Below are 14,132 nucleotides of genomic sequence, written 5' to 3'. Positions count from 1 at the left end.
AAGGAACTTATTCAAATTGTTGAAAGCATAATATCAGACGAAATGGAACAATTAGCATGTGTGAACTTTCCAGTGTTGTCTCCTACTGAGGAACCAGTTGTCGGAACTGAGAAGCCATTGCTAGTTGCTGAAGAAATGGTGGATATTGTTGAGGACATCTGGCAGATTACTCAGAAACAAGAAACACTGTGCCATGTAAATGAAGCAGAAGAACTTCTAAAGAACAATTTCAAGAAGACTTTGGTCGCTGCAGAGCAACCATTAACCGCATCTTTGGAACCGGCATTGGTTGCTGAAGAAGAAATGGCTCCTTGTGCTGTCGAATTCGTCTTGGATGCTGTAGATGAGGAAAGTTGGGTGGTTATTGAGGAACCAGCTGAACCACTGAATGTCTCTGCCCATAGTGGACGTTCAAAAAAAAATACTTCTCTCACTAAAAGCAATTCAGCAGAATCTGCTCCCATTCTTTCCCAACTCAAGTTAATGTGCACAAGGGCTTTAGAAGACGCTTCCTATAAACCGCTTAGTGTAGATGTACGTGCTGTAAATGCTATTCACATCACAATTGAGATTAGCCCAGAAGAGTTTGCATATCTGAATACGGTCAGTTCTGACAAACAATGTTCTTTCATCGAGAACGGCACTGCATCGACAAACTGACCGCATACGATTCACTCCTAACTGTGAATGTACTAGCTTCTTTCCTCAGGATGCTTGTCATCAATTAACACTATATTAACATAAACTACCAGAATTGTTCCTGAAAGTGACATCGAAACTACATCAAAGTTTGTTAGCATGTTGGATTATTGTCTTGTCTCTATATAAACTACCAATCAAATTTTTTAAATAAATATGATTTTTATTAAATGTTTTTGAAAGACGTCTCTTCTGCTCACCAAGGCTGAATTTATTTGATCCAAAATACAGTAAAATTGTGAAATAATTTTTTTACAATTACTGCTTTGCTTCTTTTCATTTTTCCCTGAGCAGAATTTTCAGCATCATCATGATCCGTCACATGATCCACATTATAAAACATTATAATATGCTTATTGTTATCAATATTGAAAACGTTTTTGCTGCTTTATATTTTTGTGAAAACCGTGAGCATATTTGAATGATTTCTGAGCGATCATGTGACTAATGATGTGGAAAATTCACATGAGTTAATACAATTTTGTAATACATTTAAATAGAAAACAATTATTTTGAATTGTAAAAGTACAATCCACAATATTACTGATTTTAGTTTTTTGATAAATAATAAAATAAAAAAGCACACTGTAAACCCTAATGATCAACATAATTAATTGGTTTGTGTAGCGCCAACTCAAATTAAACAAATTAGTTCAATCAAATTAACTTTTATGAGTATTCAGAAATATATTTTTTTTTCTCAAAACTGACACATTTTAAGTAATATGAATTGGATAAATGGTTTTGAGTTTTATAAACTTGTTTCTTTTAATTTAGACAAACTTAAATGTAACTGGGATTTATGTTTCTAGATTAATATTATGGTGGAGATTTAGTAGTGTTTCTTGTTTTGCTTTGATAGTTTAGAAGAGTTTCTTTTCTGTTGGGTTTTTGTAGGGTTACCATCATGGTGATGAGTGGAGCATGAGCTCAGTTATCAAAGCATTGTGTTACCAATTAGATTACTCAAATATTTGATGTTAAGACCCATTAAAATGTATGAGTACAAAATAAAAATCAAGTTCTGCTTACTCAAACTTTACATTTCTTAGACATTTTGATGCAAACGATTTCCTCATGTTTTTTTGTTTTGGTTTTGCCAACATATTCAGGTTTACAGTGCAGTCTGGGTGAGCATAAGAGACTTATTTCAAAATTATTAAACTAAGTAAATTATGTAAAAATCACCAAAAAATCGATTTGGCTCAATTCTCAAATGAGACCTTTTTTCCATAAAAAAATATGTTTCTGAACATTAGAATTCTCATTGATTTAAGCAAATTGCATTTGTTTTGGTATGTGTGCAAAAGAGTTATTACAATTGTCTACAATTAGCTTGTCAAAACTGACGATTGATTCTCAGCGAAACTGTCAAACTCTTCACAACTTGTAAACATCCTTTCATCGTGTGAGCCATCACATGCTAAATGATTTGTACATATTTGCATTAACTCGTTTGTATTCATACAGTACATTTATTTTTCATTTATTTAAATGTATACTAAAAAAAAATGTTGTCATGGAAGAGCACTAGGAAGATGTAAGATGAGAAAGGCATAATAAATGTGTGTAAAAATGAACAAGCAACAGTCAATTTGAAAAAAATAAATGTACTGTATAAATACAAATTTTCATTTTCTTTTCATGCATTGCATTATTGACTTTTTCCAGTAATTTTTATCTACTGTCTGAATCTGTATTTACAGTAAAAAAGCTCAGAGCATTCAGATTTAAACTGACATTATTGTAAAGAATAGAAAGCAGTTAGTGTCAAGAAAAAAGTAAAAAAACAAAACAAAAAACACATGAAATTTGTATATAACAAACATTTCCATGGTGAAAAAAAAAATCTAAATATTTTGCCCATTGTGGCTCACACGATGACAAACACACTTTTTTATTTTGGTGACATTTACTGACACAATAACTAGGTTTTGAAGAGATCTGATGTTCCAGCAAACTGTTATGACAATTGCACTTACAGAATGTTAAAGGGATGGTTCACCCAATCCTTACCCCATTATTTACTGGCGTTGGCCATCCCTAGGTGTACACTGTAAAAAATGATATGCTCATTAAGTTATGACAACATATGTGTTTACATTGTTTTAACTCATCAAAATAAGTTAAGACTTATGTTAAACTTTTTTTTATTAGTTATACAAGATGTAACTCATTTTTTAAAGTCAGTTTAACATGATTTAAGTTGAAATTACGTAAAATCCAAGTCGATTGTACTGCAAAAGTTCAAAATTTGCCTTTTTTTTACAGTGTATATGACATTGTTCTTTCAGACGAATATAATCGGAGAAAGATGAAGACAGTGTAGAGCCTGTCACAGTTCAAAATGCTTACGTTCCTACGTCGCATCGTGCCAGTTACACCAGTTACAGCTAACTATTTTAAGTTTTAAATTCAATATTTTTCTTGCACAAACGCATCGATTCACATCAGAAGGCCTTTATTTCCCCCCCCCCCCCCCCCGCGCCCCCCCTGTGGATTACTTTTATAATGGATGGATGCAAATTTTGGACTGCCATTATAAAGCTGGTAAAAGCCAGGACTTTGACTGTATTCGTCTGAATGAAGAATGTCATATACACCTAGGATGGCTTGAGGGTCAGTAAATCATGGGGTAATGTTCTTTTTTGGGTGAACTATCACTTTAAAACTGTTTTGAAAAATGAGCCAAAGCGATTGAGAAAAAACGTTTAAAAACATAAAACAAAAATCTTAATTATTTGGAACTTTTGATCGGTAGTGTAACCGTCTCAGACATAGCAAGTCTTTGTTTTGTCTTTTTCTTGTGTGGTTTCAGTGCATGAAATTCAAATAACATCTGAATAAGCAATGAAGAGCTACTGTAACTGTACACCAGTCGTCATATCTGTGATATGTTCAACAGTTAGTTCTCTAAACGTGATTGCCGGTCAAATATAACAAGCCAAACAAATACTATAATATAAGCATGGCACATTTTACTGTAAGATAAAGCACACACAGACTTTAAGTCCAGCGCATTGCTGAATATCAATGAGTGAGGGGGGGAAACAGGCAGTAATAATAGGATGATTGTTGCTGCTGACTCGAGTAGGCAGAGGCATGGATGGAATTGTGCCCCTATTTCAATGCATCTATTGCACGTCAGCTGTAAGGGTTGTAACACATTTCCAAGAGCTAATTCTCTGGATTTGCCTATAGGGTCCAGTGAACATAAAGATCAGCGCAGAGCCTGAGCCAGAGCCGGAGCCGGAGGGTGAAGCTCTCGAACCCAGTCCTGTGGAAGTCACAGAAGAAAAGAATCCGCCAGAGGACATTAAACCAACAGAAAAATCAGTTATGAACTTTTTCAAAACATTTGTAAGTACAAATTTAATTGCTTTTAATTATTTCGCTTATGCTTCAATGATTTAAAGTTTCTTTCGAACGACATTTGACAGATTCGACAGATGCTTTTATCCAAAAGGTCAGTGCATTCAATCGATTTTTATTTTATTTTTATTTTTTTGAGGGAATTGAACTCATGGCCTCAGTGGTTCAAGTGCATTGTTCTTTCAAAACTTTCTTTTTAAGGAAATATAACTGAGAAATATGTGTGCGCAGAATATATACCTTAAAGAGAATAGCAGGAAGGCGTGCATTTCTGTGCAACAATCTAGACTTGCTGTATACCAGACTACAATGATGCATTTTTACTCCATCATTGTGGTATTTGTTACGCTGCGTCTGTTATCTGTTAAACTATCCTTGGCACTCTTCTAAATCAAGCCTTTGGACATGTCAGACTGTGGCAGCCTTTTGTTTGCTGCATAATGTGAGCTCACAAGGGAGGCCTGTGCGTTCGGAGTTGTGATAAAGCACGGGTAGGCCTACGCCATCTCCAGAGGACAAAGGCTGACTCAATATATGAGAAACATGTTCAGAACGGTGCCTGCCAGGGAGCTCTTTGTGTGCCCGTGGCAAAGCGAGCCCGTCTAAACGGCATCCGAGTTTGACAGACAGACATTATCCTTGCAAAAGATACGTTTTTGATATCTCAATCTTCATCTCCATGCAGACGAGTAGGCCCGGCTTTCCGACATGGAGTACCTGAAGGAGCAATATATGCTTAAACATGCCACTCTGACGCTTTTTCACAGTCACTCTAATGTAATCTTGTCTCCATTCTCTTTTCTGCATGCAAAGACCTCTCCGACCAAGACAAGCAAAGAAGCCAAAGTCACTCCTGATGCTTCAAAGGAACAGGTAATACAACCTGACGGTCACAACACCAGTCATTCATATTCAATATATTGCATTGCATTTAGTGCTGTCAAATCAATTAATCACATCTAACACAAGTTTGTTTATAATATGTGTATGTGTACAAACTCACATATACAGACACGGGCACACACACACACACACACACACACACACACACACACACACACACACATATATATATATTATATGAAAACATATACATTTTATGGTAGGCTGTCACAGTTAATTGACAGCCCTGGGTGTATTATATTATATTATATTATATTATATTATATTATATTATATTATATTATATTATATTATATTATATTATATTATATTATATTATATTATATAAATTATCTTTTTTATGTATATAAATTGTATTTACTTATTTATGTAGTTATTGTTCCAATCTGTTAATCATCAGTATCGGTATAGATTCTGTTTAAAGTTTTGTATTTCTGCATAGGATTGTTTTCAGTAATTATTTTAAAGTTCAGAAACCCCAAATTCTTTTTATCAGACCTTTTTTCATTGTTTTTCAGCTCTGCTGCACTCTTGTTTGTTTTCTTGCTTACTTTATTATTTATTTGTTTATGTATTTATTTGTTTACTAATTATATATAATTTATATATAATTATATTATATATAAATTATTATATTCATAACAAATTTATTTGTTTACTAATTTTATATATATATATTACATGAATGCATTTATAAATAAAAAAAATAAATTATTATTGTCCTAAATGCATGTGATGATTGATATTGTCCTAATGTTCCTCAGTCACAGAAAGAGACCCCACCAGCACCGTCAACAAATGTGAGTCACATATTATAAACATTATAATAATGTGAATGTAAATGTGAGCCTTATAACATTTCACAGTTATGTTATTTTTATAATCATATTTTAATGAGCACCATAAGCTATATACAATAACACCACAAGAGATGTGTTGGTTTTGAGATGTGTTGGTTAACAACGTAGACTGACAGACAGACAGACAGACAGACAGACAGACAAATAGATAGATAGATAGATAGATAGATAGATAGATAGATAGATAGATAGATAGATAGATAGATAGATAGATAGATAGATAGATAGATAGATAGATAGATAGATAGATAGATAGATAGATAGATAGATAGATAGATAGATAGATAGATAGATAGATAGATCATCTGCTGTTTTTGCTTGAAATACAACAATTGCTCTCTTTTATAAGTTGCAGGAAACACCCAAGGCGCCTCCTCCACCTCCCCCAGTGCCCTCTAAGATGGAAGGTAAAGCAGAGCCAGCGGTAAAGAAAGAGGAAATGTCTGCAACAAAAGCAGCGGCAGCAGCTGAAACAAAAGCAGAGGACTCTCCCAAGACCAAAACTAGAGAAAGTAGTTTCAAAAAACTCTTCCGTCCAAAGGTAAGCTAAAACCTGGCAGGAGTACATGATGTAGGTGACAATAAACCAAACTACATAAATATAGCCTTTCTCTTTTTTGTTCTGGGGTGAGACTTAGACTTATATATATGCATAGCGTATGTGGCACACCATAACAGAGTAATGTGAATTTGAGGTGTTGCTAGGCAAGGTGGTGTCAAAAGTTCAGGCGGCGACCACCAGTGGAGCCAGTGCTAAGACGACATCACGAGTGGTAAATGATAACAAGCAAAGGCTATTCGGATATTAACAGAACTGACCTCATTTGTTTATCATAACTCAAGACATGCAAATTAATCCAAGAGGCTTATATTACTTTGCCCTATATTTGAGAGAGCTATCATATTTAATATTCAAAGGTATAAAATATGTTTGCAATGTTTTCCCACATAGGCATAATACATTATGCCATTTAATTAGCGGAAAACTCAAATAATATTGAATGAGTCACTGAACGTCCATTAGGGTGACATCATGTTGACAGCAGCCATTACCTCATGTCACAACAGTCGGCCAACTAAACCATGTGCTTTGGGTTCTACTTCATACTTACATCAGATTTATTCAGCGACTTGAGGCTCATGTAAGCTTTGTATAACCAGTGACTCAGTATTTATCCTTGCTAGAGTAGACGGGCATTGTAAATGCCATGGGAATTGTAGATTACTGTAATATTAACGCCAATATTTGCTTGCCCGCAGTCTGTTGTGGTTGAAGAGAAAAAGCCGGTAGAGGTACAGGTAAATACATTTAGCTGATCGATTGTCTCTTGGTGGTGGGACTGTCTTCCTAAATCAAATCACTTATCACTCACTATTTACGTACTTACATTTACATACTTGGCACTTTCTATAAACAGGGTATAAAATGGTGCCGCATTTACGATCATGTTCATCTGAGAGAGAAGGCATTTTTACACAAATCAATTTTCAATAAAATTTTGATTGAACGTGTCAATCAAATTGATAAATGATACAGGATTGTAAGAAAAATGATATATATGCCTCTCCGGGAACCATCACCTTATCGGGATGGAGAGGTTTGTGTGTCCCTATGAACCTGAGAGCTGTGTTGTCCAGAGCCTGGTGCTCCTGGTAGGGCCTCCAAAGGCTAAGTGGTCTCAGATGAGCAGCCAGACCAAGTATGGTTGAAGTAGCCCATGGAACAACAAAGACACACAGCCCGAAGAAGTGGCGTGGCACACCTCTCTCCATCCTGTGGGTCCACCACCCGTGGGAGAAACTGTGGGGTTGGGTGCACTGCCACACTTTGACGGACCAGACCAGCAGAGGCTTGCTTTGGGGATGTGAACCTTCATCTCTCTGTGGGACAAGGAGCCGGAACTTGTGCAGGTGGTGGAGCTGTACCCGTTAGATCTGGTAAGGCTTACCTCTACACAGTCTCAGTTCTGGAACCATACTCATGGATAGGGGATGGACTCTATTCTTCTCTGGAGTTGCCCACGGTGTGAGGCGCTGGGCAGGTTTGGGGATACTCGCAAGCCCATGCTGAGCGCCGCTACAGTGGAGTTTACCCCGGTGGATAGGTGGGTCGCCTCCCTATGCCTACAGGTCGTAGGGGGGAAAACTCTGACTTTTGTCTGTGCATATGCACCGAACAACAGTTCTGAGTTTTCGGCCTTCTTGGAGACCCTCAATGAAGACCCAGTAGTACACTCCTTAGTTCTGCTGGGAGACTTCAACACACACACATGGGCAATGATGGAGACATCTGGAAAGGCATGATTGGGAGGAAAGGCCTGATCTAAACCCAAGCGGGTGTTTTTTGTTAAACTTGTGACCTAGTCATGGATTGGCTAGAACGAACACCATGTTCGAACATAAGGATGCTCATAAGTGTACATGGTACCAGAGAACCCTAGACCGATGGTTGATGATCGATTTTGTGATCGTATCATCTGATCTGAGGCTGCATGTTTTGGACGTTCGGGTGAAGGGAGAGCCGGAGCTGTCAACCAATCACCATCTGGTGGTGAGTTGGGTAAGTGGGAGGGGGAAGGCTCTGGACAGGCCGGGTAAGCCCAAACGGGTAGTGCAGGTGAACTGGGAACATCTGGAGGAGGCCCCTGTCTGTGAGATCTTCAACTCTCACTCCCAAAGGAGCTTTCCTGACATCCCTGTGGAGGTTGGAGTATTGAACCTGAGTGGGCAATGTTTAATGCTTTCATTTCTGAAGCTAGTAGTAATATATATATATATATATATATATATATATATATATATATATATATATATATATATATATATATATATATTATTATTAAATTAAGTTTGCAACCATGTTAAGAAAAAAACATGTTTTTACTATTTTGTACCCTTATTTTGGAAAGTGCCCCAAGAAAAAGAGGCTCAGACATATAAATGCAGCAGTCAGTAATTCAGTCAGATGTTATCTGTTTTAACCTCTCCACTGATGATTCACACAATCACTTGACGGCCTTCTTAAAATCCTCACATTGTTCTTTCATTTGCTCTTATAGTAATAATCTTTTTCTGCTTTGAAACACCAGGTAGACGCATCTAAGAGCAGCACTCTTGAGGCCGCTGCCAAACCTGAAGAACCTCCAGCGCCAAAACCAGAGGAAAAGAAACCAGAGAAAAAATCCACATTTGGAAAAATGTTCAAACCCAAGGTAAACTCCAAATTAATTACAGTTCAGGTGCATGTGTGAGTGTATCAGATTGTGTTTCTGCATTGGAGCACTGCATGCAATAACAGGTTTGTGTGAATTTGAGGTACTGCTAGGCCAAGTGAGCACTAGGATCCAGGCAGCCGCGTCCAGCGCTGCCGCCAGCATCTCCCTCATGTCTGCTAGAGCGGTAAATGGCTCTATACGGTGGCCATTCTTCCATTAACCAAACTGATTGATTTTGTTGCACTGCTCAACCTTACATCTTACACGTGTGTTTGTGTTGTCTGTATCTGTTCCCCAGTATTACAAGTTTAATAGATTTTTACAGGGTGAAAAACACATATATAAAGGTCGTTCACACCAAGAGCGATAACTATTAGCTTCCACACCAGCAGACAAAATCACTGTATTTATTCTAGGCATGCGCTGCAGTTAATGTTGTCTGTCACTTTAAATGTTCGAGCTCTGAAAGCAGTATAGATTGGGATTGGCTGTCAATGTTTTCTTCATTCATCAGCTGAAAGTGATTCCAGCGTTAAACTTGTGGCGTGGACTCTGCTATTCTTTTGTATTTAGAACGATTTTTAGAGCCATATATTTTTTTTAGTTATCGTTATAAATATAGTCCATGGTGTGAATAGGCCTTTAGTGGTACAGTTATTAATCAAGATAATATGTCAGCAATGTAATATAGCCTGTTTAGACTGTTTATTGAGTAATTACTACTAAATTCTACTAAATTCAAACCATTACCATTACTATTATATATATATATATATATATATATATATATATATATATATATATATATATATATATATATATATAAATAAAATAATGTATACTATATATATATATATATATATATATATATATATATATATATATATATATATATATATATATATATATATATATAAAATAATGTATACTATATATATAGTTATACAGTATGTATATATATATATATATATAATTTTTTATATGTTTATAATATATTATACACTTTTATTAAGTTTATTAGTAGATGTTTTTTTTTTAAAAAGAAGCCTTATTCTCATCAACTTTTATTTGTTCAGAAATACTTACAATTTGAAATAACATTCTAATATGCTGATTTGGTGTTCAAGAAACATTTTTGGCAACACTTTATAATATGGTTTCATTAGTTAGTATATATAAGTTAACATGAACTAACACTGGAAAATACTTAAAATGATTTATTAATCTTAGTTAATGGTAATATCTACATTTACTAATAGACTGTTAAAATCAAAAGTTGTGTCTGTTGATATTATTTAATGGACCTGAGCTAACATAAACTAACAATGAACAGTTGCATTAACTGGATTTAATAACATTAAATAAAGATGAATGCATATTATAACAAATGTATTGTTAGTTAATATTATTTAATGAACAAACATGAACTAATGGGACCTTATTGTAAAGTGTTGAAACCGTTATTAAAGAAATTCTGATTCTTTGATCAATTTAAAGTTCAAAAGAATAACATTTACTTGACATAGAAATCATTTGTAACATATAAATGTATTTACTGACATGTTTTATCAATTTCATGCAACCTTGCTGAATCAAAAATACTGCCCCCAGACTTTTGAACAGGACCATACAAAATATGAATGATAATGTGCACAAAACTTTTTAAAAAATCATCTCATTAACCACAGCTCATTTGTATCAACACAAGGCACCAGAGCCCAAGAAGGAGACGCCAGCTCCCCCTCCTGTGGCAGAAGCCGCTCCAGCCGTGAAGGCCAAAGAGGAGCCAAAACCTGCCGCCCCGGCACCGCAAACGGCCCCAGACAACAAATCAGTGGGAAGCACAGAAGCCTCGCCCAACATGCCCCGAAAGCTGGAGAAGAGGAATTCCATCCAGCTGTTCTTCAAAACCCTGGTTAGAAAAAACCCAGAGATTATTGAGGGCTAGGGAGTTGACCGAGGACAAAAGTGTCCATTAACGGTTCAGTTGCATGTAGTTTGCCAGTTAAATGCTGATGTTAAGAAGCATGTTGTAATTCTGTCTGACATTTAACCATCCTGATTATTTTGGTATTGTTTGCTAGCTGTTAATCTTAATCGACATTCACCGTGTATGACCACAAGATGGCCTCAATTACCAACATACAGATTAATCAATTCCACATGAATATGAGCTCTTATTTGTAAAATGCTTTAATAAATGCTGATTAAAATGTATAAAATACTTCAAATGTTTTTTAAATATCATTAGATTAAATTGGGGGGAAAAAACATAGCCATATGATATTTTATTATTGCATGAAATCTAATAATATTGCATGAAATCTCATAATCTAATACTTTTTTTTAGCTTCTTCATTCATTAAAATGAATTTGTGTTCATTATAATTGTCCACAGTTATAGGCAGTTTCAAGTGGATGTCAATTAGACAAAAGTATGAGGACAACTAAAGCATACAAAAGTATCGCAGCATACATCGATAATAAAGTATATAATTTCGCCATTGACTATAACTAAAAGGGACGTGTTGGAGCAAGATCCACAAAAAAACAGCAGTTGTCAAACAGGTTGTGAGGGGTTTTGCTTCAGGCACTATTACAAGGCTTTCTTGCTAAGTTAGGATCACTAAACTAATGATGCGTTATGCGTTGGTGTGTCTCACAGAGCCAAAAACGCCATTCTGACGCCGGAGTGCAAACGGAACCTGCGGCACCCGAGAAGTCCAAATAAAGCCTCGCTCATCTTTGTCAAAACGATTGGCTACCATGTGCATAGGAATGCATATTTAATAGTTCTATATATTTAAACCAACCCCAGTTTTGTTTATTCGATTATGAGGTTGACTCTAAATCTGAAATTATGCCATGAAACCTGGCTGAACCCTATGCATTTAGAGAGAGCGGAAGTAAGTGTAATGAAATTCACTGTTCAGCAAGTGTTTAAACGTGTTTTTGAGGGGAGGGAGGAACTTCTATTGTTTCCCACAGAGAAACGTGTCAGTGATCTGCGTGATGTGGAATAAGATGGAAAGAGAAAGTGAAAATCTACCCTATATTTTATATAAACCCCCTTTTCTTTATTTTCTGTGCATGTTTAAAATGTAACGGTATGTATAAAATGTTAACTAACTAACACTACTCATCTTACGTTGCGTTGCGTATTAAAACTTGAGATGCCTTTTTACCGGGACAAAGCAAACGTCGTGTGAGTTTGTACATGAAATGTATTTATTCATGTAATCGTACACTATCTGATTGTAAAAATCAATGACCCATTGTCTGCATAATTCAATCAGCGTTCTCACTGAAACCTATTTGAATTCAAATGTAAAGCTTCTGAATCGCTTTAGGCCCTGTCCCAAATGGCACACTTCCAAGAAACAAACATGAAGGTATTTGACTGAAACAATATTTTCAAGTACATTTATTTTATGCTTTTGTGTGAAATGTTTATAGGGCAAAATTGTTTTTGAATATTATTTAAAGGGATAATTCAGTCAAAAATACTGTCATCATCATTTACTCGTTTTTCCTTGTTCTGCTGAACACAAAAGATGTTTAAAAAAAATATTGGTAACCAAACATTAAAGGGATAGTTCACTTTAAAATGAAAATTCTGTCATCCTTTACTCACCCTCAAGTTGTTTTAAACCTGTATGAATTTCTTTCTTCAGCTCAACACAAGGGAAGATATTTTGAAGAATATCAGTAACCAATCAGTTAACATGAGCCACTCACTTCCATAGTATTTTTTTTTCTACTATGGAAGTGAGTGGCTCATGTTAACTGATTGGTTACTGATATTCTTCAAAATATCTTCCCTTGAGCTGAAGAAAGAAATTGATACAGGTTTGAAACCACTTGAGGGCGAGTAAAGGATGACAGAATTTTCATTTTAAAGTGAACTATCACTTTAATGGACCTCATTGACTTTCATAGTATTTTTTCTATACTATGAATGGGGTCCATCACTGTTTGGTGACCCTTGTTATTCAAAATATCTTCTTTTATGTTCAGCAAGAGAAAGAGATTCATACAGGTTTCATACAGGCTGGAGAGTGAGTAAATGATGACAACATTTTCATTTTTGGGTGAAAAGTAACAGCTATTAGTAAAATATATAATCTTTACTTTACTTTACTTTACTTTACTTTACTTTACTTTACTTTACTTTACTTTACTTTACTTTACTTTACTTTATAAAAAGGACCATGTACAATTTTTAACATAAATGTTTCCATTTCATGTATTGTACAGGATATAGCTCAAAGCTAATTTTCACCCGCAGTCCTTTGGCAGGTCAACATAAACAATAAAGTAACATACACAATACATAATCTGTATTTATATAATCAAATACAGATCGATGGTAATTATCTTCTCTCAACCCTAACCTAACCCTAGCCATACCCCTTCAATCAAAAAAAGTGTTTCATAAAAATAACCTTTAATACAATATGCTTATCACTAGGTGGCGATAGTAACGCTTAAAAAGAAAGGAAAGTGAAGTAAAAGAAGCGGTACTAGTGACAACATCAGTGGCTGAATCCGAAATCACCCCTAAACCCTCTTTCACTATTCCCTTCTTTAGTCCACTAATACAGTTGACTTGAAGGAGGGAATGAAAACGAGTGCTGAAGACGGACAGCTGTTGTGTGTCCATCGGCTGTACACTCGTTATTGCGGTGCAATGTGGGATTAAATGAGTGCACTCAGTAACGTCCACTATGGTTTTCAGACACCATTACAAATTGCTATCCCCTATGTATAGAGGGCGATTTCGGATTCAGCCAGTGATTCTGGAGGGAGGTGCTTTCACTGTAGGGGGCGTGGTTTGTAGGGGCGTGGTTGGTAGTACTGCGGGATGCAGTCGACACAGATATCGACCCTGTTTAGCCGAGCTCCACAGCAGACATTTACCCAACAGCCAAAGCGCTGTTACGTCACAAAACTCTGGTCTCATAGGAAGACTGTGAGTAGGATGCTTTTTGGGACAGACAGGCCCCATATAAATCAATATTATTTATATAACCTTATATCAATCTCAAAATTTGAACACTATATATTACATATTGGTAATTTT

At 35.7% G+C, this 14,132-nt stretch overlaps 1 protein-coding gene across 2 annotated transcripts in view; it reads left to right on the top strand.

Annotated features, from left to right (window-relative positions):
• bcas1 (brain enriched myelin associated protein 1) overlaps window positions 1-12,647 on the top strand; it is a 137,485-nt gene extending 124,838 nt beyond the window's left edge. Inside the window, exons 8-15 of one of the 2 annotated variants that reach the window (XM_067445647.1) lie at window positions 3,901-4,059; window positions 4,885-4,944; window positions 5,739-5,774; window positions 6,184-6,375; window positions 7,095-7,133; window positions 8,924-9,046; window positions 10,758-10,964; window positions 11,715-12,647. In XM_067445647.1, the coding sequence (XP_067301748.1) occupies window positions 3,901-4,059; window positions 4,885-4,944; window positions 5,739-5,774; window positions 6,184-6,375; window positions 7,095-7,133; window positions 8,924-9,046; window positions 10,758-10,964; window positions 11,715-11,780 (882 nt within the window). In that variant the 3' untranslated portion in view covers window positions 11,781-12,647. The remainder of the gene's footprint in view (window positions 1-3,900; window positions 4,060-4,884; window positions 4,945-5,738; window positions 5,775-6,183; window positions 6,376-7,094; window positions 7,134-8,923; window positions 9,047-10,757; window positions 10,965-11,714) is intronic. The other variant, XM_067445646.1, reaches the window with a different exon arrangement.
• The last annotated feature ends 1,485 nt before the right edge of the window (window positions 12,648-14,132 follow it).

The sequence above is a fragment of the Pseudorasbora parva genome, chromosome 6 (genome assembly GCF_024679245.1).
Source record: "Pseudorasbora parva isolate DD20220531a chromosome 6, ASM2467924v1, whole genome shotgun sequence".
In the NCBI taxonomy this organism is placed as follows: domain Eukaryota; kingdom Metazoa; phylum Chordata; class Actinopteri; order Cypriniformes; family Gobionidae; genus Pseudorasbora; species Pseudorasbora parva.
This window is presented reverse-complemented; position numbering and strand designations above follow the sequence as displayed.